Raw genomic sequence first — 24536 nt, forward strand, 5'->3', positions numbered from 1 at the left:
CGCAAAGTTTTGGGAAATGGTGTATCAGTTATCAGACTGAAGGGTTAAGTTGCACTTGCATACTATCTTTGTGGTTTGAAGAGCTTAACTAGGCATTTTTATTTTTAAGAACACTTTGTTCCTGCATGACATTATTCATCCACAGAAAATGAAGTGCCCTACAAATGAATACACGTTTTACCTTTTGAGAAAATGATGGCATATACACGAAATAATTTGCTTTTAAAATCTGAAAGATAAGTAGATAAGTAATAGAGATTGAAATAAATATATGAAACACTCTTCTGACTCTCCGTCTTCTCTGCTGGGCCAAGATAACCCACTTCCTAAAAGAAAGCACAGGTGTCTTTCAAACAAATTGCATTCTACCTTGAAATACCCTGAAATACTTTCCTTCTGTAAAACGACAGTGAAAAAGAAACCAAAAAAAGTGTTTGGGTAACAAACGTTACAGAGATTTACTTCTACTATATCACGAGCTGCAATTTTTGCAGACATATGATGGGAATGTTTCCAAGGACAGATTTTGTTTTAGTTTTTGTGTTTCTCTTTACAGACTAGACGTTTTTTCGTAATAGGTGTTTTTTCCTCCAACACTAGAGGTTACAACATAATGCTTGTATCTTGCTAATATTCTATGGCAAGCAACTCGGTGCTTTTCTGGATCCAACTTTTTTTTTTTTTTTTTTTTTTTTTTAAGGAAATATTTGCCACAAACCTACTGAAGCCTCCACTCATCTCTGAGCAGAGCAGTCTGTTTGACAATCCTCTAGTTTGATTCAGGCAAAATCCGTTGCGGTGGCCTAAACAATTTCAAGGACTAATGAAGTTTCTCTGAAGTGAATGGGACAGACTGCAGAAGCAGGTTTGTCATCAGATTTGTGGCACTAGCCTCATGAGAGATGACAACAACATGCATTGGCCATCTCTTCCCACCAGCAAAGTTTTGATCTGGAAGAAAATCTCTGGCCACATTCAAATAAAACAAGTTAACCAATAAAACACAGTTCTCTTTAGAACAAACTAACTGCATTAACACAATACGACTTTTTAAATTTCATTTAGAAATTTCCCTCGGTTTTTACTCACAGCTTTTCTGCAAGCACTTAATTCTCCCTCAAGATTGCTCCAGGGATCCAAAGTAACAGAGCATTATTATGGCTTAGAGAGTATCACACATTCTGCTTGTTCACCAGTCTCCTTACCTGCCAGATTTGTTCTTCACTGAGTGAAGTGAGTCTATCACTTTTAAAAACCTCTCGAAGGAGACAGTATGGGAGTGCCAGGACTTCTTCAGGATGATTCTTCAATAGCTCAGAGAGATGTTTTACTAAGAAGTCAACCACTGCATTCTCCAACAAAGTGAGGTTGAAGAGGTCCGCAAGCTTATACAGGTCCAAGTAATTAAAACTATTTAATTCCTAAATGGGTGAAGCAAACAAAAAATATCTCAGAAAAAAAAAAGGGGAACAAAAAAACCACAGGTCTCAGATAATGAAGAAGGTTGTTCTTTTGGAAGCTGAGGAGAAGGAAGGTAATACAGTTTGAAATTAATTAACACAGATTCATTCAGAATGTATGTGCAAATGTTAACAGTGCATATGCAAATATATATGATACTACGCATTTATTTTGGAACTGCTACAGTTACATATGCATACAGCATCTATAAGAAATATGCCTTAGTACATAAAATAATAAACCAGCAGGATTTACACTGTATGACGAGAGCTCGCAGGAGTTAACAAGTGGATTAAAAAATGCATTTGTTAACTACAATAGTTTGTTACAAAACAATTGTTTCTCGTTATTTACTGTTCTGATAGAACTAGAGCATCTGTGCAGTACGATTTTTAGTTCCAAGAAACCTCACAAAATACAAGACTGTGAGCTACATTTTATTCTGTGTGCATTTATCTTCAATGAACAAATAGACCTTTCTTTTTCCACCCACTGACAGCAACATATAGGGGATGTTGGCCTCAAATTCTTTTTCCCCCTCCTTCTAGCAGCTGAAAACCTGCAGAGACAAAAGCTGCAGTAACTCAGGGAAAGAAGTTTTTGCATTCTGATAACAGGTAATATATATTTACAGGTTAATGTTTTTGTCTTGGCCCCCCTTGGAAATTAGTGTCTGGACAGCTAACTATTGCTACTCTAAACCACGGGCTCCTCATAATTCATCCACATTAGAGAAAAGCACCCAGGACGTTTGGGAAGGGAGCCCATGTATCCGTTCTTTCTGTTCTCGCTGTATGCTCACACATCTCTTCCTCTCCCCTCCACAATCCCGGTTTTCATCTTCCAATTTACCGCATTGCTCCCTCTCAGCAGCCTTCTCCTTGACCAGCTCCAGGTGTGAAAGTGACAAGAACTGTTGTCAGTTTCGCTCCGTGGTTCGTTAACACAGGGACTAGAGCAGGGAAGAGAAACAGACTGAATTAAGTCAATTTCACTTTCGCTGCTCTGCTGGATGGGATGGCAGAACCAAATGAAACTGACAAGAAATCTTGTAAATGTCAAATGAGCTGCACGGCTGGCAGATAGAGCAGAGCAACAGGGAAGATGGGAAAGTGCGAAGAGGGTTTTTTTGGAAGGTTTTATGGGCTACATCTCGAACGTGTGAATTGGGTGGCTGTCCCAATGACTGTGGAGCTGTTTATGCATATGCAATGGAGAGTGGAGAAAGAATTTTTTTCACCTGCTTAGAGAAGTCAGTACTGGAGGAAACTGAATCAAATTCCATCGCAGGCTCCTATTTGCTGCATTATCTCCCAACCTGAACAGTCCACCTCCACTAGCACTGTCGTAGATTAAAGGCAAATCCTATTCATTACCTACTTAAACTGCGACATAGGAGCTTCATTTTGTTTTCTTGGAAGAACAAAGAAAAGTTTTTTATGTTGTCAGAATAACCACTAACAGCCATCATCCCCCATGCCACAGAAATTCTGAACAGTTCTACTACATCACCTCCTCTTCACATTAACATAGAGGAGGTAAGGATAAATCCTCCCTAGTTGCAGACAGACAGACAGAAAGGAATGAATTTTACACAAGAAGTATCCAGCCTGTGCACTTGCTCCATGACTCAGTATCTGCAGATCACAAACAGCTCCTCACAACACCACATCGAGGATAGACACACAATGGTGGTACCAACATAAGGCAGTACGCAGTACAATCAAAGTGAATCACAGAATCATTAAGGTTGGAAAAGACCACCAAGATCACCTGGCCCAACCATCCCCCTACCACCACTATCACCCACTAAACCATGTCCCTAAGCACCATGTCCAACGTTTCTTTGAACATCCCCAGGGACGGTGACTCCACCACCTCCCTGGGCAACCTGTTCCTATGTTTGACTGCTCCTTCTGAGAAGAAATGTCTCCTAATTTCCAACCTGAACCTCCCCTGGCACAACTTGAGGCCACTACCTCTTGTCCTAAAACCTTAAAGCATTTAACAAGCAACAACTATTTTTTCAAAAAACTTCTTGATTGAATGAATGTGAAACATCCCACAAGAAATTTACAATAACTCAGTGTATATTTATTGAGCTCTTTTGTAGTAAACAGCTATATTTGGGAAGGATAAAATAAACAAATAAACAATGAAGCATTGGGAGCAGTGTTCCAACCAAAATACAAGCCCAACCACACTCCATTAAGGGTCAATGGAGGTGACTTATGGTGGTCTTCAGAAAAGGACTGAAGATAATACAGAAAAATCTTTCCTCGTTAGAGAGTAATGTGACACACAAATGCAAATTTTCCTTGAAAAATTTTCACATTTTCAAATCTGAAAGATACCAGTACACCTACATTTTTTTAATTGGGTATTTCTGATGATCCCTCAGGCTCCCCTACCCCTTAAATCAACACCAATTGAAGTTTTTGATGAAAGCTGTCATATAGTTGGAGAGGCTGAAGATACCTATGGATAAATAAATAAACTCTCATCAGCTGTTTGTTTACAATATTATTTATTTATTTCTATTTTTAAGTGTTCATTTACTCCAGATGTTTATTTATTTATTATATGTCTGCTTATTTATTTATCATGGGGTTTACTTATTTTTATTGGTAGGCTTCAGCAGTCTTTTGATGCTTTGTCTAACACAATGTGTTAATGAGCTGCTGGACACATGGTTTACTGCTTGATGAATACTGCAAGTATATTTTGTTAAAACTGATCTTGGCCTGTAATCAGAAACACCTATTTCTGGTTTTCCAAGGTTAGAATTGATCTACAGGTTTGTATTTCACAGCAAAAGTAGTAAGCAGTGCATTAGCTTTTACAAATGAAAATTACCAGACTGTCATACCAATATTCCAACCAAAATGACACAGTACTATACATTACTGCCTCTGTGATGATACAAGAGGGCCAAAATGTCACACTGAGATTGCAAGATGTATGCTACAGATCAGATAACCTAGCTCTCAATAGCTGGTAAGACTTTCAAAAACATCAGAATAAACGCAGTATGTAAGTAGCAAAAAAAAAATACAGCTTATCTCCCAGCTTTAAAAAAAAAAAGAAAAAAAAGTATTAAAAGTATCAAAGCAATCACTATCAATTCAGCCTGATTGGCTTCCTATGAATAGATTTGTAAAAGTTAAACTCTCAATTGAATTTAAAAATTGTTAGATAAGTGAAAAATTAAATAGGATACTAAATTGGAAATTTATTTCTTGTCATGAGTTCTAGCAGTCTCTGGTTTCCATACATTTTATTATAGTGTGTTAAAGGAGCAGCTACAAAATTTTAAAGTTGTGCACATCTTTCTTCTGGAACTGTATCATTGCATAAGGTCTCTAAAAAAAACCTACAAAACAGTTGTATGTACATTACTGTAACTTTTAATCTCTTGTATAAAAACCTTAAAATATATGCCATCTATATTTTTTTTAAATGAAGGATGAAATAGGAACACAAGCAGAACTGTCACAGAGAATCAGGGAAAGATAGTGATCCTTCTTTCTTCTGATAATGTTACACTGAAATATGCAAACTGAACAAATGTGTCTAATATATACAGATCTTTAAGTAACAGATTCTAAAATCTCAGAGAGTAGTCAAATCAATTTAATAAATTGGTCAAATTATTTATCAGTGTCTACTTCTAAAATGAGAAACTGTCTTTGATCCTGTGCATTCCACTTACTATACTTTCCTTCTCTTCCCAACTTCCAGAAGTAAGAGTCTCCATTGTTCTACATAACTGGCCTTCTGTTTCAGTAGCATCAGCCTCTAGATGCTGAACCAATTTAACAATGAGCTGCCATTTAAAACCCTTGTTAAAAAAAAAAAAAAAAAAACAGTTTTCCAAACAAACGTAATCTGAAAGACTATATTTGATATTCAAAATAAATGATGTGACATTGTCTGTGTTTTGATACAGAGTTGTATTTTAATATAGAGATGTGATAAATTGTCAAACAGGGAAAATTATATAAATATTGTATTTAAATTACTTCCAAATCCATCTTTATTCGTTCATACTTAAAGAATAATTGCATTGCAAAAGGTACAGAAAAGGATGTAAGTAACGGATTGATAAATTAGAGTTAATCATAACCAAGTACACAGTAGAGTACAATATACCTCTATTCCTCTGCTCCATGTTATAAATAGCAGAAAAAGCACAAGGAGAACTAAGGGGAAAGAATGCATTTCTTTATGACCTTATTTGAAAGATAAACTCCTTGGGGAAATACAATTTATTCAGATTATCAAGACCCTGCTGTGCAAATCTACAGTCTGGGAGCACACTACAGAGATCAAAAAATATTTACTTTATTCTGTTGGGTATAAAAGCTTTTAATGAATGCATAATTAAGACAGAAAAAGTATATACAGCTTTAGAAATTCCACTGCCAAGCCAAGCCATTAATATCCAAAGTATCATACCCAGTTGTAACTCCACCTGCTTCCTATTTAGATTACAACACTGTTGTAAATCAAGGTACTAAATGCCTAGCCCTGCTGCTAAAGCTGAGAGAGTTGCATTGTGACACTATTTTGTCTTCTCCTAAGAAGGGTTCAGCCTCTCTAAAACAAAAAAGGAGCTGTAAGGTCTCTGGGACACGGATGTGTTTGCTCTCAAGCAGCACCTAGCACAGCAGGGTCTTGACCCCAAGTCCTCCCAGTTCTCTCTATGTTAAATACTACGAACTAGCTGCACCGTTCACAACAGAACCTTGATGTAAGTCATAGCAAAGGCAGGCTCTAAATAGATCAGCAATACTAACAAAGTGGAAAACTGTAGTGATAAAAATATACTTACATGGCAACAAAAGGGATCAACTCAGTTTTAAGAGAAAAAAATTCATTTTTGTTGGTTCTCACTCTTTCTATATCAGCACAGTTACCCATAACCTTACTTACCTAAGACCTAACAGATGAGACACATGCTCAACAGCACCGCAACAGGCATATTTCATACTAAGCATATGCACAAATCCCTCAAAAGTGCATTTTAGATCTTATTTGAAGTTTTCTTGCACTAAGCACCAGAGCCATCCAGTTCAAGCATAAAAGACATTTTGATGAAGTCCAGCCACACTGGAACAGCTGGGTCAGAATTTCACAGCGTATAAAATGGTGTTTACATTTATTACAAGATCAGTGCAGAGGGTAGATGTATTTATAGACAAAGTAAAGGATAACTTTTTAATTGACTTTTTTTTTTTTTTTTGGTAGATCACCACTTTCTCAGCACTTTATTTAATTCTTACTTTTGTTCTCTTTTCATGCTTAAAAACATGAAAATTTGTTTTGCATCCTTGCCGTTATTGCAAAGTAGGTCTTGAGCTAAGTACAAGAGCAGCAATAACAAAACAACTCAAGCCTATTATTTTCCCTCCTCCCTATGAGGACTTATCTCCCTTCTCACTCAGTACTTCCCTATATCTGCTTAGCTTTCAGTTTCTATCCTGCTGACTGGTGTTAGTGAGCACCCTCTTTGAAGGCACACAGGAGGCCTGTGACCTTCACTAGTGCAATGGAAAGCTGTGACATTCCCAGATTGCCCGGGTGATGAGATGTGTTTAGTCTTTGAAAAACAAAGTGAAACGTGTAATATGCAGACACTCAAAAGTAAAACCAAAAGTCAACGTTTTCTAGAATCTCAGAGGAATTCACTGAAGTGATTAAACAGTATAGGTATTTCTAAATAGCAATCCATCTGAATAAGTGATCTTAATTATTTTCTTATATATTACATACACGCTTGTATGTATAATGGAAAGAAATATAATAATGAAACATTAAGACTACAGCTAAAGTTTCATGGTACCATTGGAACAACCACAAGTAAAGTTCTGCAGTGTTTCCAATAGCTCCTTTCCATTGCTAAGCAGATGTTGGTGTGGGAACTTATGAACCTGGTAAAAAAAACTCCCCAGATGAAAAACTTCACTGCTTAGAAAGGTATTCCTGCTAAAACAATCCTAACCACCAGTATTATTTAACAAATAAAAATACAGAGACAAAATGGAAAGTAAAGGTTAACTAACCCTTTGCTTGCCTCTTTTATACCATTTCAGACAGTCCACAGGAAGGATTTCTGCAGATTTATCATTTAAGTTTTTCCAAATTATGGGAACCTGGCTTCTTCAAACATTCTGAGGAATGACATAATCCTGTAGTCTTTACCCTGGCAGAAGTCACAGGATATTGGTACGTCATCTTCAAAAATATTTCATTACTTTACATTTTTGCTAACTATTCAGAGGGACTACAGTGAACAATAAAAGCTGTAAACTTTGGCTAATCCATCAACCACCATCAATCTTGTATGCTAATGCTCACTTATCCCTTTTTTTATTGCTAAGGATGTCAAGCCAGAAAGAGCAAGTTTTGTCCTTCAGAAATCCAAAGTTCACAGAAGTAGCAGTTACAAAAAATATTTACCATCTTACTAAAGAAAAAAAAAAAAAAAAAAAAAAAAAGAACTGTGCAATACCCTTGCTTTCAGCTCTTTTGTAGAGCTTAGTAACAGTTTCAGGCCATGATAACACAGGAGTGGAAGCCAATTCCCCTACTATACTGAAAAAGCTCATCAATCACAATTTAAGAAAGATCCAGCTTAAACCAGACTTTGTTCTTGCTCCCAAGTACAACTACAGGAAGACTCAGCTGATTTTGAGACTTTCTTCTCATTTCCAGCTTAATTTACTCCGACAGTCTATATGCATTTGTTCCTGTGCCAAAATTATCTTTTGTCTAACAGCTCTCTCTTTCTTCCCCCAGGTATTTATTCCCTTGACGTATTTACAGAAAGCAATCATATTCCTTCTCAGCCCTCATTTTGCTAGGCTAAAAAAGCTAAGCTCCTTTAATCCCCTCACGTAAAACAGGCCTTCCTGATCATCCTAGATGCCCCTTTCTACACCTCTCCCAGTCAGACTTCATTTACTCTTCTGCATGGGCAAAATCTTCACAGTATTCCTCATGATGTACAGTGCACTTGTGCACTGCCATTAATACTTCCTTAGCTTTATAAATTACCTTGCATGAAATATCCTAGGCTCAAGCCGCCTTTTTCTTGATGGTGTCACATTAGTAGCTCAAAGTCATCCCGTGATTTAATACATGAAAATTCTCTGTAAACTTGCTCCTCAAGTGAGACACAATAGCAGCCCTTCTGTCTGTCAGGCAGGACAGAAATGATTTGACATGTTACAAATGGGGATTGAATATGAGCCACTGAAATGCAGGAGATTCCACTAATGATGCTCAGAAATGATTTTCCAATTGCTTCCAATTTCATTTCATTCTATATGTGAGTAACAGACCTCATAATTGTCCTGGTACAGACCAGTTACTTACTGGGGGAAAAATAATTTCAGTTATTTTAAGACTTTTTTTCAAAAATAGGCAAGAAAATCCCCTTAACATTCTGAAACGCAAAATAAGTTTAAAATCAATATTAAGTATGAAAACTTTCCCATAAAGTGGTAATGCAAGTAAAAACGTTTCTAACACACAATATGTTAGAAAGTGATTTTTATCATTCATCCCTGCTCCCATTACCAATGAGAAAAAAAATCAGCATTACTGTTAGACCTGTTAACAAAGGTATTCAGATACCTGAGAGTTGCTATTTCCAATGCCCTTTTTTCTCACAACTTACTATTTTGCCAAAATTGAATATTTTAAAACTGAACTTTTCCAGCCTCCAAATGAATCTCTTCATGAAAACATCTCAAAAAGTTTATTACACATTATTAAGAATGAGACTGACAGGAAAAGGCTGTTGTTTTCCCACATTAAAAACATTCACAATGGAAATAGCTCACTGGAGTTGTTGTCACTGAAAAACCTCCACAGACCCTCTCCATCAGCATCTGGAAAAATAAACAGTTGGATATGCTCACTAATGACTTGTTTGAACTTTGCACCTAAAATCTCACCCTGTTCTATTTGAGCTCTCCATAATCTATCCCAGAGCTAACTGAGACCCTGTCTGCATCATTACCTATTGTGGGCCAAACACAAACTAGAAAACCTGAAGCTGAAAGTCTGTTTCTACTGTGCTGTCTATGAACTGCTTTGGAGCCCTGGCAGGACAAAGACACTACCACATTCAAATGCAGATGCATGAACAAAACCCAGACCAGAGGAAGGAGCATGAGAGCACATGCAAACAAGGAGCCCAGAGATAACAACTGGGAAGCAGTATGGAATTCAGCAACAGATTTACTAGAATTTACTAGAATTACAATTCTGAAAAGCCATGGCTTCTCAAGAAGACTGGATGATAATTCCTCAGATAGGCCTGCATAGATGCAAACAAATAATGATGATGATGGACTAGCAGGGTAGTCACTAACTAGAAAAGAAGTCAACATTCATGATGTTGCACAAGGAGACATATAAGCAGAATATTCTATTATCCATAATTATCAATAATTACCAATATACTAACGTTTACACTCTAGGTATAAATAAGAACAGGGGAGGTGTTCATGTATAAGGACTATATGATTCAAACAATTCTGTTTCATAATCTTTTTATGACATTTTATTTCTGGAACATTTCAATGATGTGTATGTTTGCTTTGTAATAAACCCAGCGAGGGACTGCTCTAGTTAAAAATCTCTCTGCTTCAGAATCCCAGACAACAGCCTTCCACTGAATGCTTAAGGATTACAAAGCTAATAAACGCATCTAACGATGGAGAACAGGCAAGTGAGGTAGGCATCTAATCCCACCAGAGAATGAAATAGCTGTCTAAAACATGTGGAATGACTGGTTAATTAACACAGATACATTCTATCTCAGACAGATTTGCTAAACAACTCACAAAGCATCAAAACTTCTCCAGAATTTTAAGGCACTATGCGGTACTTTAACTGCAGAAAGACTGAATCCAGTGCAAGATAATTTAATACTGAGTATAATTTTGATAGACAAAGTAGTCTATTGAGTCACAATTTAAGATTAGTAACTCCTAATGCATCATACGTATCACATCACCACAGCTTTCTACTAGCGTTTGACTTGTGTGAAAGGAATAAGGCATCAGTAGGGAGCTTCTCTTGGGGAAACCTTGTAAGAACTCACTTTTCACAAGTATACAATAAATATTGGCAGAATATGGGGCAAATTTAGCACAATAAGTATTAGAGAAAGTTGGGCATTACAGTATTTCATGAAAGCTCAAATATTGATGACAAAGTGTGTGGTCACTAAATGATCCTGTTGCTGGTGAGTTAAATGGAGATGTGGAAGCATCAATAAAACAGTACCAAAATTGATATGGTAAGCATGGAATAATGTGAAGTAAACATAACGAATTTATGACAAGAAGCCATAGTCCTTTTCTAAAAGTATATGATGATGTCACAAAGAGACACAAAAAGGGCAGAAAAATTCAGCACTTATGTCTACTACTTTTTTTTTTTTTTTTTTAACAAAGAAAACAGAAATCTATCCCACACATGCTCCTGCTGTTTCACCACAGGTTTTTTTTATCTGAAACTAAGGCAAATGTGAACAGAAATTACATGGCTTAATACCACCACCATGGACAGCAAAGCAAAGAATTTTAAAGGAACTAGCTACGGAGACCTCTAATCCAGAGTAAACACTGAAAAAGGGTAGGAAAAATGGAGAACCTGCAAAGGATTGGAGATCATGTCAGTGAACTGTCCATTAATCAGCCTAGTGTCACATAATGGATGGAATTAATTTAGGAGTCTATTCACAAATACAGGGAAAAAAAAAAAAAAAAAAAGAAAAAAATAGTAAAACCTATCAGGTAAGTGTTGGATAATAGTATCTGTTATCTCTTTAGAACAAGCATGGTTCATTATATCAGCTACATTGACAAAATTCAGATTTCACCAGGACATCCAGGTAATCTATATACTTACTTTCTTTTTTGTTTTATTTTTTTCAATTACATACATTTAATAGGATATATCTTAGATGGATGAAATACTTGTTCAATGACAATCTCAAAGTAACTTATCAAGTATTGTAACATTTTCCAGGGAAGTCCTCAAGAAATTGATTCTTGATCCAACTCCACTAAACATATAATTGAACTAGAAAATGGTAAATTTTGCTATTAGAGTTTGCAAAAGATCCCATAAAAGCAGTGGGGTCACAAATTACAAGAATGTCTGAATATGAGTATTGCCTGGCTTCCTTGGTAAAATGATCACTTTAAAAAGCAAGCAAGCAAACAAAAAGTATTTCTGAGAACTAGGAACATATCTAATACAGAAAATATAACAGGTTCTATTTGGAACAACACTTACAGGCCATACAGAAGGGACCGAGAAGCTGTCAAAATAGCAACGGGAGTTCTTAGCACAGTGCCGTGGCGAAGAAAAGGCTTGTGTCATAAAATGCACACTGAGTGCTGTCCAATAAAGGAAAGCAACATGCTTACTGCTTCATATAGCAGTTTTAAGACTACTGCTCAAATATTGGTCCCAGTTCTGAAGTCCACATTTTAAAGGTATGAAAATAATATATGCTAGAAAACCAACCTTGTAAGATTTAAGGTGCTCAACTTTTCTTTTTTTAAAAAAAAAAAAAAAAGTCTCCTAGAGGATTTGATCTTGTGCAAAGATAGTTATAACATGGAGACAATACATGAAAGCTAGAAAGTTCTGACAAAATTTTCAGAAAACTGTTTTTGTCTCGTGGATATAGGATCAAAATTACCCCGGTCTTTGTACTAGGCAGTACAGGACTGCTTGCACTACCTTCATGTGATTTCAAACATTTTGCAGCTCTGCATCTTAAGAGACTTGTTGCAGCTGCGGGAAGATACAACGGTACTCATCGATTAATAATCTGATCATAAGCATCTGAATGACAAAAACACAACGTTAATGGTGTATTGGAATATATGTTAATTGGAAAGCTGTTACCTGTTCAGGTAGCTCTGTACTCCTACAATATCTGACCACCCAAAAAAAAAATAAGAAATCTTGCACTCACAGCACTAAACCAAGACCAATTTTCATCTTACAGAGAAAAAGGTGGGCAGAAGGTTCAAGAAATTGCCCATGATGCAAAAGAAAAAGAACTGCAATTGCCTAAAACCTACTACACTGTTATAGTTGTTACAGAATTCTTCCCCTGTCCCAACTGTAAAACAATTTATGCAGTTTAGTGTATCAGCAAAATGTCTGTAACTTGTATAAGCAGTATGTCCCATTAAAATAAAACTTCTCTATAACATTGTCCTTAAATTTATGCAGCAAAAAGAATATCTCTCATTTTCCCACGACTAGTAGCAGTGCTGGTTAGTAGGTTTACTACATAATAGTCAGAACTGATATCAGAAAGGAAACAAGATTTAAAGAAAAAAAAATTAATGTGGGAAGAGAAGAATGAAAAAAAAAAAAAAAGGAAACAACACTGAATAAAATAAAATAAGCTCAATAAAATGAGATCACCACACTTTAACAGGATTCATTTTTTTTTGTTTGTATTGTAAACATTATTGACCAAGGATTCACTTACCACTCTCTTGGTCAGAAATTATGATAAATCTGACTATCAAAAACAGAAAACCTAGAAGGACCAAAGCTCAAACATCAAAAATGGACCTTGAGTCAATGTTTAGCAGTTCCTATGTCTGACCTTCATCAGTACCAAAAAATTCACAAGTGGTTACAAAACAAACACATAAATGTTCACATTGCTAAAGGTGCAAAGCATCAGGAAAGCATAAGCCTTCAAAGATCGAGATCAGATTTCTTTCTTTAGTTTCTAGCCATTTTTAACAAGAATAAAAAAATATCCTGCCAGTCTCAAATTGGTAACAATCAGAATCCTGTGCTTTACCATCAAGGCATTTTTCCACAAAAGTATGTAAGCGAGAAATAGTTAATCAATGTTTTATATACATAAGAAAAAAAAAAAGGTAAAATTATCATTGGCTTAAATATGTCATCATGAAGCCACCACCTTTATAAGCAGAATGGATCATTGTAGAGCCAAACTCCAAGTGTTCACAGCTATATGTGCTTGCCAATATCTCAAAATTCAGAAGTATATGACGTGTCCTCTTCTATATCCCTCTTCAAACACTACCAGGAAGAAGTGAAGCCACAGATACCCTTTAACAAAAAAAACTGGAAAGGCATTTAGAGGATGGCCATACATTAGCTGCAGAAATAAACTGTTTTTGGAGTAACTAGGCTCACAATAACAGTTAATAAAAATGGAATAAAACTCAGTGGAAAAATAAATAAATCGATGATTATTCCATACAATATTAATTAAAAATGAATCATTTTCAAGTTCAAGTTTTAATGAGAAATTTTTCTGAAATATCAAAATTTCACAGAATGCAACCACCTCTAGAAGCAAAATTCTAAAAACAGGTTATCAGAGACTACATATTCCTGATGTTGTTTTATGGTTTTGTTTGTTTGTTTCCTTTTCTGAATATTTCAATTCCCCATAAAGATGTAAAATGAGTAGAAACACTGTGAGCCAAGCAAAAACAAAATGCAAACACATATAAACACTGATTTTGAAGCATATGACATTGGGCCTTTTCCCCTAGCTTTCTCCTTATCTACAACATGCCATTTCAAGCCAATGAGAATTCTAGTCCTGATGCTTTTAGGGGACTAGATCTGTCTGTAGTTACCACAACACTTTCCCTTAGAACAGATATGGCTTATGGTAAACAAAGAGAACTCTGAAATGGAATTTAGAAAACCAACAAAACAACAACAACAACAACAACAACAAAAAAACTCCTTTGAGGAGCTTTGGAAATTTTCACAACAGAAGTCAAAGTGTTTATGAGGAAAGTCCAACCAACATACTACTACCCCTCTAATATAGAGGACACAACCACTGCTATAAAAATTATAGTAGAGACAATACTATGTGATACCATCTCAATTCCCCCTGAACTGCAAATAAAGTCTTAATTTAATCAATTCAAGATCCAACACTACCTATGTAGTTACACACACTCTCTGGTACAAATCTCAAGTTATGAAAGACTGTGGTGAAACAGATGGGAAATTCAGCAACAACTTCCTCCAAATTAATAAACAGATGTTTAGAATAGATTACATAGGAGAACAGGTGAATGAAGTTAGAAGCATTTTTCAGTTTGGAATAGCACACTTGCAGGACATTAGTAATGGCTAATAAAGTTTTTCATACCACTAATCTTTAAGTTTCTATCATTAATTTTTAGAGTTGGTGAGGTGAACGAGGACAACTTACAAGTTTCAGAGCTCTCATTACACATTGGTTGAAGACTTCAGAAGACAGTATGTATACATTTACATTCATTCTGGGTTCAAGACCCGTTCACTACCCCATTAGACAGAAATAGATGTTTTTTTCTTTTAAAAAGAATTAGTCTAGATTATAATTCTGAAGCAAAATATTGGTTCCCTGGCAAATTGTACTACTGTGCAGTTGTGCAAGCAAAACATTGTACTTGATGTGCTGAAATACTGTCTTGTTTACCACTGCCAGCAGACCTGCTGGAAAACATCAACAGCCTTACATGGAACTTCTTTGCTTCTTTTTGCTCCCCTGTAAACTGAAGTGTTTCAGTGAAGAATGTTTCTCCCCTATCAGTTTTTAAATAGTATTTAAAAGTAGTTAAAACTAGATATAACTTGATGTTTTGGAAACTACTTACGTGTATGAACACCTTGGGCTTTGTATCTGGGCATTTTCATTACAAATTATTCTTAACTAGTGCACCATACCAGTTGGGTGTGTTGTGAGCAGTTAAGATAGGTGGATCAAACAGCAATAATTAAACTATCAGAAAAATAAAAATAAAAATAAATAGGGGAAAAAAAAATCAACTATACTGCTTGGTATCAAGTTCAGACTTTTTACTTTGAAAGAAAGACGGTTGAAATGGAATATAAATGAAAAAAAAATTACAATACCTTTTTAATATCTTTTAAAGATGGACCAGACTGAGACATTCAGTCTCAGTTTAATACTTTAAGTGTCAAGATGCCTCTCAAATTCTATCATACCTCTCGTTATTCCTTTTCTTAATATAGGTTCAGCTCCTGCTTAACATTTAAACTTGAAATTGTTCCCTTTAAAAATAATAATAGAGCATTAAAAACATGAAGTATAGGGGAAATAAGAGAGAGTTGTTTTGTAACTAAGGAGGAAAAAAAAAAAAAAGCAGTTCTATTTTGACTAAGTCAGAGAAAAGAAAGGGTGGATAATCAACTATCTAACACAGTACTACTTCTGAGATAAAAATCAGTCTGTAACTCACCTCAAGCCCAATGCTCTCTCTGGGTTCATAGGTTACAAATGATTTATAATCATCACTTTGTACTTAGCATTCTATTTTTTCCCATATTGGTAAATACTTCATAACCAAAGCACTGTCATTTTTCCAAAATACCTTTGCTAAAATGGCTTAACACAACTCAAATTGTTTTAGATAAAGGCAAACTTAAATAAAACATCCCTCTGCTTCTTTACAGGAGGTTTAAAAAAAAATAGAAAAGGCTGTCTGTCTGGTGCCTGTATTCCCGTTCTTTCACATTAGAACAGTAAGTCTCCTCTTTCAGGTCACGTCTTCCACATAAAAGTGCTAAACTAATGCCGCTTAATGACAAATTAATGTCCATGAATAAAAAATACACCTCTAATAGCATAGAGTAATTTGCCATTACAATATCATCATTGGACATGCCCCTGGTTTAATACGATGTATTTAATTCATAACTTAATGAGTGATATATAAAAAGAGAGAGATGAACCCTGCAATTACATTTATGTGAGTCTGTCACCTTATTTGTAAAACCTTAGAGTCATTTACATTCAAATTAGAACAAATGAGTGATTTCACAAAGTGTAGTGATAAATGACCATTGCTGCACAAGACAGAACTGTATTTCCTGTGAAAACATTAACAGTTTCCTATTATTTGTTAAAAATTACAATGCATATTGCCCAGTGTTGTGTGAATAATGACTTTTTTACTGATTAGGTCAGAAGACTAATACGGAGGAAAAATAAATAATTTTTCTTTTCATTTTTTCTGATTTTAGCTCCAATTCATCTGCTCAAGCTGCTGTGGACTCACACTGCCACCTGCTGCCCACGCCTGGCTGCTAGGAGCCCGGAGTGCCTCATTCAGCTGGAGTACAGTAATTCAACCTTCGGGTTTTCACCTCTTACAACCAAATTTTTGTGCCAGACCGATAACTGTGCGTGTCACCGATGACACCAGCAGATAAGGGTAGCTTCACTACCCAGTACAAATAACACCATTTTTTGCTTCACGCATCTAAATTGCCCCAGTTGGTAAGGATAATTAAAAGCTGAAGACACGGGGTGGGGGGAGCATAAAACATTAGTATTGATCAGATGGTAATAAAACCAGAGAAGAATTTCGTACACTAAGCATTCTGGGATTTATCATTCTCTCTTTACAGCTTTATAAAACCACTTGAAGGCTCCCAGAAGCAGGGGTCTTTCAGGGGCTGAGGGACAGGAAGGTCACACGCAGTAGGCCACATCAGCTAGAAAAGCAATGTGAGAAGGGCAGGGAGGGAAACAGCGAAGCAATATAGGTTCTTTGTTATTGTTTAAAACACACACCAAAGCTACTCTGTCATCCTGATAGACATTTCTAAGAAAAGGAAGAAGTACCTGCCTCTCCCCATTTGTCACCTCTCCTGTGCTCTGATGCAGGCCATTGGTAAAGTGCATCCACACAACTAGCTAGACAACTGGATTTTTAATCTTGCAGCAATGGTTAACCTAAAAACTCCAGTGCCATTTTTCACACATCTTTCAGTATGTCCAGTTCAGCCTTGTCAACTATTACTGTTAGGAAAAGCAGAACACACACCCCCAAGCTGGAGGGCTCCCAACCACAGTGGCACTATGTTCTCATATCAGCCAACTCTCCAGGGGGACAATGTCCACTGTCACATCACAGCTAAACAGCGGCACATAGACCACAGAAAAAAATGAGATTCAAAGGGCCCATTTTTACTTTCCTCACTGACATCAACATAAAAAAAGAGAAAAATACCACTTTTTTTTTTTTTTCTTTCTCCTGACTCCTGTTCTAAGTTGGAATCCTCAGTAGTGCATTCTCATTTTATATATGTAAACCTGTATCTCTGTAATGTGTCTATGTAAGTTCAGAGAGAGGAGCTGAATTCCCCCAAGTTATTTTTGAGCTCTCAGCACGAGCTTTCCTAATGACTGTCAACAGCTCAATGACAACAGCTGACAAAACACACGCCTTCAAGAAACAGCAGGCTGGCACAGCAACAACTGGGTGCATAACACTGAAAATCAACAAAACAAGAGAAGACCTTTTTTCTCTTTACTTCATATTATTGGTATGGGAGGGTCACTCTCTCCACCACTAGATGAAGTTGTGTGGCTTTATAAAACACCAGTCTAATTCTTTGCGTGTATATATGTAGATTAAAAACTCAGTATTAGTTTAAAAACACACACACAAAAACACACAAAAAAAAAACACACAAGCCTTGGTTGTTGATGACCTTTAGATTTTTTTTTCCAGCAGTTTAATTTGCTCTATATGAAAAATCCAGGAGCTAAAATCCCAACTGAGCTGGGGCTTCTAGCAATACAAAGGTGATGCTCTCAATCTCTGGTGTAAGAATTGATTCATCTCTGAAGGACTGTATCTTAGTGAAAGCTAGGATTGTGTTGCTAGCACAGCTCTAAATAGTGAAGTTGAGTTTAAGAAAAAGAAATAGCTTATGAACTCAGGTACCCACAACATATCTAAATCATACACACTCTTTTCTTTCCACAAGCAGATTCACTTGTAGCTTTTTCTTTTTAAAGACAGCAGCAAATATAATTCAATCTGTAAACATATTAAAATAGTTTAAAATTAGTGGAAGAAAAGACCCACATCATTAGTTGCTCATGCACTGGAAAGACAGGTCTGTTTTATAAGCCTAGATTGACCATTAGGGTAGAAGGTTAAAATTCAAACGCCCCTACCCAAAACCATTTGCCTGCTTCAATTATTACCAAAAAATATTCCAGGTGGTCTTATTTTATCATTTGCAAGCTCATTAAATCAATCTAATTTATGCATTCCAGGCCTGGTCCTGCTCACTGTCTACTTTTGTATACAAGAATCCAGAGCACACTGCACAGAGGGGCAGGCTTCAAGAAGATTCCGACTGCTGCTGTACATTTTTTTCAGGTTCATTTTATCATGCATCTAAACTGTTCTTTTTAGCTTAAAGTATCCCTTTTTACGAATGCTGTGGTTGACATTAGTAGCAGTCAAGCAGATATATACCTGTCAGAAAGTCCTATCCACTGTAATGAAGATTCTAAAAGGTAACTTAGAATGCATATCATTTAGCAGGGAACTTAATGCAGTTTAAAAAATAAATAAATAAAATGGAAAATTTGGCATCAAACTTTTAACTTCTCTTGACACAAAAACATTTATGTTCCCAAGAGCAATTTTTAGCAGTCGGAAGAACTTTAATGGCAATCAGGATCAGCACTCATGCTTACTGTACTTGCTGCTCCTAGCTACTGAGAGAATAGGAAATGCTGGAAATCATTGAGTACAACAACAGTCAGCTAACATTATTTCTAGCAAGGCTGCACTGAACATGAAAATATGCAACTGTCTAACCATGAAACATAAATGATAACCGAGACTCTTTCAGTATGTAATTGGTTGTTCATAAAATGTTCCTGATCTAACAGAAAGTTATATGTGAACAATCATGCCATATCCTGCCTCTCCGGCTGAAACCAGTGGTTTCTTTAGACAGTTCTGCAACTTCTAAACCCTTCACACAGACCTATAGTCTTATTACCTTGAATGCAATACAAGTGGTATACAGAGCTCCGCTAAAGACAATAAAGACTTAGTCTTCAGAAAATACACAAAAAATCACTTAAATCTAAGATTTCAGAAGTGGAAAGTCCAGGTCTCTGAATGTCAGTGAAAATTGACCTCGGGTTTAAAAACTGATTACTAAAGCTATATCCACAGAAAACTGAGCAGATGTTATTCAGCAGAAGGAAATTCCATGAAAACTCATATCCTCAATAGTATTCCCTCCCTATTAAGACTCTTAGATTGTAGAAATAATGTGCAGTTTGACATTCTCTTTGCTATCAAAAGTGCAAACAGTTGAGGAAGATGAAACTTCTTACAGCTAAAATCAGCTATAAAACTCAGACATGTTTCTGAAACAAATATTTGTATGTTCTGAATAAACCTCTCTGCCCATATTCTGTTGCACAAGAAAAAAAGTTGACAAGTACCCTTTAAAAAAACATTTACAAGCTTTAAAGTGTGAAGTAGGTCATCACAAATGCACTATCTAATACCATGCTCTCCACAGCTCCAAGAAGTCCCATCTCAGATCTCCATCTACACAATTAAAGCCTCCCACTCACTTTCTCTTGTCTTCTCCGATGTCACAGTAGGACAGCTGTGGTCCACTGGAACTTTAACGGATAAAATTCTTAAAAGGAAAATAAAACAGTCGAATAACCCACTCCCATTACATTTTGAACAAACCTGTTTGTTGCAGCTCTCTGCCTTAGCCTCCTTGGAAAAACCTCAGCCAAAACTGACAATCAATTTTAGCTAGAAGATGAACTCGGGAAATGAGACTTAAAGAACTGTATGCACACTCTGCACACAAATGCTGTATGCATGACCCATGGACTTAAGTACAATTCAAGATACACTAGGCTCATGTCTTCAGCTTAGCTTTCCCACACCTACATAGCAGCAATACAGCTAAGAGCAATCAACTTGCCTTACCGTTTGTTTAGGCTGAGACGGATGTGTGAGAACTCAAGCCTCGCTTCAGTGTTTAAAGTACCTGAGAATTATGCAGACATCATGATAGGAGAGATTCATGAATATGTATGTATCTCAACTAAGATATATCAGCATGCTTCAAAAAGTCCCTCTACAAAAACAAACTAAAACCAAAAACCCCCAAACAGCAGAAACTGGGGAATAATGACAATTCAAGACATGACACTACCAGGGTGGAAGTCTGCACAACATAAATCTAGAATTATGATCTAAAATAAGGATTGCTTGGGCATTTCTTTTGCTTGCAAATAAAGAAAAAATGAATTAGATTTATTTTTTTTTAAATAAAAATTAGTAAATTATCAATCCAAAATTAGCAAAACATTTTCCAATGGAAAATGTAATCAACATTAGATGCTACAGAGCATTTGATAATGTGAAGTCTATGAACGATAAAGCACACTTAGTGAACCAGCGCTGTTGTCAGAAACCTCCATTTTGTCATGTTATCATAAATGACTTAGATATAGATATTACCTAATTGGGGGCAGGGGGTAAGATTGTTCCTCTCCTTTTTTTTTTTTTTTTTCCTGACATGCCTTTGATCAAAAGCTCTTTGTAAAAATACCATACACATGATTGAAACAATTTGTTATAGAAATCTTTTTGAGATCTATCAACAAATTAAACAAACTGCTCAGCTGGTTGGTCTGAAAGAAAGAGAATGTATCTTAAATTAAAAATAACTTTTTTTTTTTTTTTTTTCCTGGAGACAACTGAGAGGAAATTCCTTAAAAATATCAGGGAATATAAAAGTCAGTGTTGGCCGGAAATTAATCTGACCCCAGTGCACTGCAAATCATCTTTGACAAGATAAATTAAATCAGTACAGTCTTCTTTGGTACCTCACAGGCTATAAATAGGCCTCGGTACAAATATGGGCCAAGTAAATCATATTTTTATCCAAATACAATGCTCATTGATATCTATTAATATTTTCATATTAATTATATGTTACGGGCCCCACATGTGTTAATAGGAAATATAAAAATGTATATCTTGAACTCCAAAAAACTGATATACTTTTGGAATATCTAGAGAAAAGGGCATCTTTAAAAAGCCCTAACAATAAAACCAGCATCCATAGAGGCTGTTTCATCCAAAAAAAATAATAAAGACAATCCTAACAAGTTAAAACTGTACATCATTATTACACAACAATAATAAATGACAGCTAGGACCCACGTATTTCCTGAATTTATTCTAAACTAAGCTAAACTAAATTCATAACTGAACAACTGAAAGCAGCAAGAAAAAAAAAAAAGTCACTGTTACAACAAACAAAGAACTCTGCCGCACCCTGGGACTCAAAAAAACTAACATTAGAAAGAACAGAAAGGTCAAGCATTATTCCCTTCACATCTGTATCATAGCATAGGAGGTCAGATGTGACAAGATACCCCAGCTACCAAATGTAGCAAGGATATGTGTGGTTTTAAGGAAAACTTCTCTAACTATGCTGCTTTTACTTTTACAATAGATATTTTTAAAATTGTTCCACTGTATGTAGAACAAACATGTATTTGATAGAATTAATTTAGACCCTGTAAGGTATCACACTCTTTATGCACAGTACCTTGTTGACCTCTGCTAAAAAGGCTTACACAACAACTCAAGGTTGATTACTTGCATGGACTGTAACTCTGCGGAACAAACAAGGCAGATAAATTATTACGCTGATCTTTTCAGGCCACAAATCTGCCTACAGATATGCCGCGTCTGGGCAAACCTGCTAAATAAATACAGAGCCTTATATGATGTAAGCTACAGTCATCCCACAGATCTCCACACTGATTCCAAACCTTACAATGAGACCACTTCAAAAACATTTACAGAACTATTGCTATAACTCTGTCTACCAATACACATTCTGCCCCTTATTCGCTACCCCTCCTCCCTACCTTATTCCTAACCTCCATAATTGCAAATCTTTACACTGCGTCTCACTTCCTCTTGATTTTCACACCAGCACAGATTCAATTACCCTACCTCGATACACTACTCAGAGAACAACAGACCTCTCACATTATTTGAGTAACTATTTATTGATCATCATCTCCATAGGACTTTTACTGGTACATGTATGTTAATAACAGAGAAATTTGGCAGCAATGTTTGCTCACTGGCTTTTGTTGTTGCTTTTTGTTTGTTTTACTAATTCATTAACAATCTGTTCCTAAATGCTTGACTATGGCTTGCATATCAAGGACTAGATCCAAAGCACTGTTAATACTATGTCTATTCACTGATTGCTTCCACTTCAGTGACCTGCGGATCAAAAAGCATTTAGACGGTGCCAAGGGAAGAGCTACTAATATCACAGGCTGTTCCACATAAGTCTTCATTCTTTAAGACCTAAATTGGGCACATAACTGCACCTTTCTTGCAGTCCTCTCATGTCCCTACCTCACCTGCACTACAATACTCGGCTCCATTCCTACTGTATTTTCCTAACTTCTTTACTGCAATGGTCTCTGTAGTCCAATTTCTGTCAAAGAGCATGTAAGCAACAAAGAAATGCTCACACCGACTGATTTTGTTATGGGGGCATTAAATATATTGTATGACTATCAATTTTGGACCTGAGTCTTCTTTCTTATTATAGTACCCCCTTCCCATGCCTGCTTGACAGCTGCTGGGCCAAATGGTTTTGCAGCTTATTTGGCTTCTCACATGTCCTGTTTCTTCAAAGACCATCTATCCCATTACATTCCATGTCTATTTTCTCAGAAAAATTTGATTTTTCCCTACATTCCTGAAAACAGAACTGACACAAATTGCAGTCCTCTACCAGCTACTTTAATTTCCTAATCATTTTAATATGCACAAATTAATACCACATTACTGTCTTAACATATATTTTGAAGCCTTCCCTGAGGCTACATTCAAAGAACAGACTCTCTGTAAGATGCAAAGCCTTCAAGTACATCCTGAGGCTCTTAACATGAGATCCTGCATGCCTATGGTACTCAGCAGCTCAGTGTGCTGCCAAGCACACTCAGCAGACTGTTCAAAGGCAATTATGCTGGTGGAAGGTAAAGGCATACAGAGAGCATTGTGCTGACATGCACTTCCATGCCCAATTGTTGCACAGATAAAGCTAAACCACCCTATTCAGAAACAATACTGAAATATTACAAAGAAAAATAAATGGTTCCGTAGAACCAGTATTACTATTTTTTATAAAGCTTTTCACTGCTAAATATCAAAGCTATGTTCTTGCTACCATCATGAGCCATCTCCTACACAAGCCAAGCACAAAACATGGTTTTATTGCATTCTTTTTTTTTTTTCCTTCATAATGACAGCTATAATGTTGATATTACTATTAGCATTATGGGTATGAGGCCAGCAGATAAAAAGGTGCCACTGTAATTCAGCCTACCCATTCAGCGAGAGGTAGCTGTGCCGTGGAATATACGTCAATATTCTGTAGCGAACAGTTAAGCAACTGAGTGCTTCACAATACTCATGATCACCAACAGGGAAATGCTTTACATTTGGAAAACTGCAGAAGAAGAAAGCAAATTCTCTGGTGAAGGCTGGACTCAAACTCTTGTGTGCTGATACTAATTGATGGAGCACCCTTGTTTTTGAGACTGAAATGGATAAAAGGGATGGAGGACAAAGCACCTACCAAAAAGTATTACCCATATTACCCTCAGAATTCAGGTCTCCTGAGATACAATTTATTGCCATTTAGGCTACACCAGGTATTTCACTAATGCTCTATTAGGCTTAGAACAAAGGTTTACCAAACAGAAATGACCAATAATCAGGAAGAGAAGCCTCACCTGAATGAGATAGTGAGAACATAAACTGAGAAGCTCCAGCAGCTGCAAATGACTCCCAGCTGCTAGCACATCCTGTATCACCCCTGGCTCCAAAAGGATCTGTAAAGAAGAAAATGAAAGGTTTGTCATGTAGAACTGTAGAAAACACTACAGGCCTTTGGTACTTCAGACATTTCATTCAACTTAAAGAACAAAATAGAAGCACACGGAAAAATCTTTGCAGGATAGGGACAGAATTTTTAGAGTACGTTTGATTAGCAAGCAGATTTTCCTGCAAGAGTTCATAAACCACACTACCCCCACATGCTTTAAAATGAAATGCATATTAGTTATTTAAAAAGGAGGCTTTTCAAAACAGCAGAACATCCTTTTGTTGTATGTA

The 24536-nt window shown here is 36.3% G+C and overlaps 1 protein-coding gene across 12 annotated transcripts in view; it reads right to left on the reverse strand.

Annotated features, from left to right (window-relative positions):
* Positions 1-24536, reverse strand: part of KLHL32 (kelch like family member 32) — a 121862-nt gene that overhangs the window by 36333 nt on the left and 60993 nt on the right. For 10 of the 12 annotated variants that reach the window (XM_038177073.2, XM_038177071.2, XM_038177066.2 and 7 more), the window contains 2 exons: positions 24155-24253; positions 1206-1421 (listed from right to left, as the gene is read on the reverse strand). In XM_038177073.2, coding sequence (XP_038033001.1) covers positions 1206-1421; positions 24155-24253 — 315 coding nt within the window. Of the gene's footprint in view, positions 1-1205; positions 1422-2313; positions 2413-24154; positions 24254-24536 lie in introns of those variants that run through there. The other 2 variants (XM_021273613.4, XM_038177076.2) reach the window with 2 other exon arrangements.

This window comes from Anas platyrhynchos, chromosome 3 (assembly GCF_047663525.1).
Source record: "Anas platyrhynchos isolate ZD024472 breed Pekin duck chromosome 3, IASCAAS_PekinDuck_T2T, whole genome shotgun sequence".
NCBI lineage: Eukaryota > Metazoa > Chordata > Aves > Anseriformes > Anatidae > Anas > Anas platyrhynchos.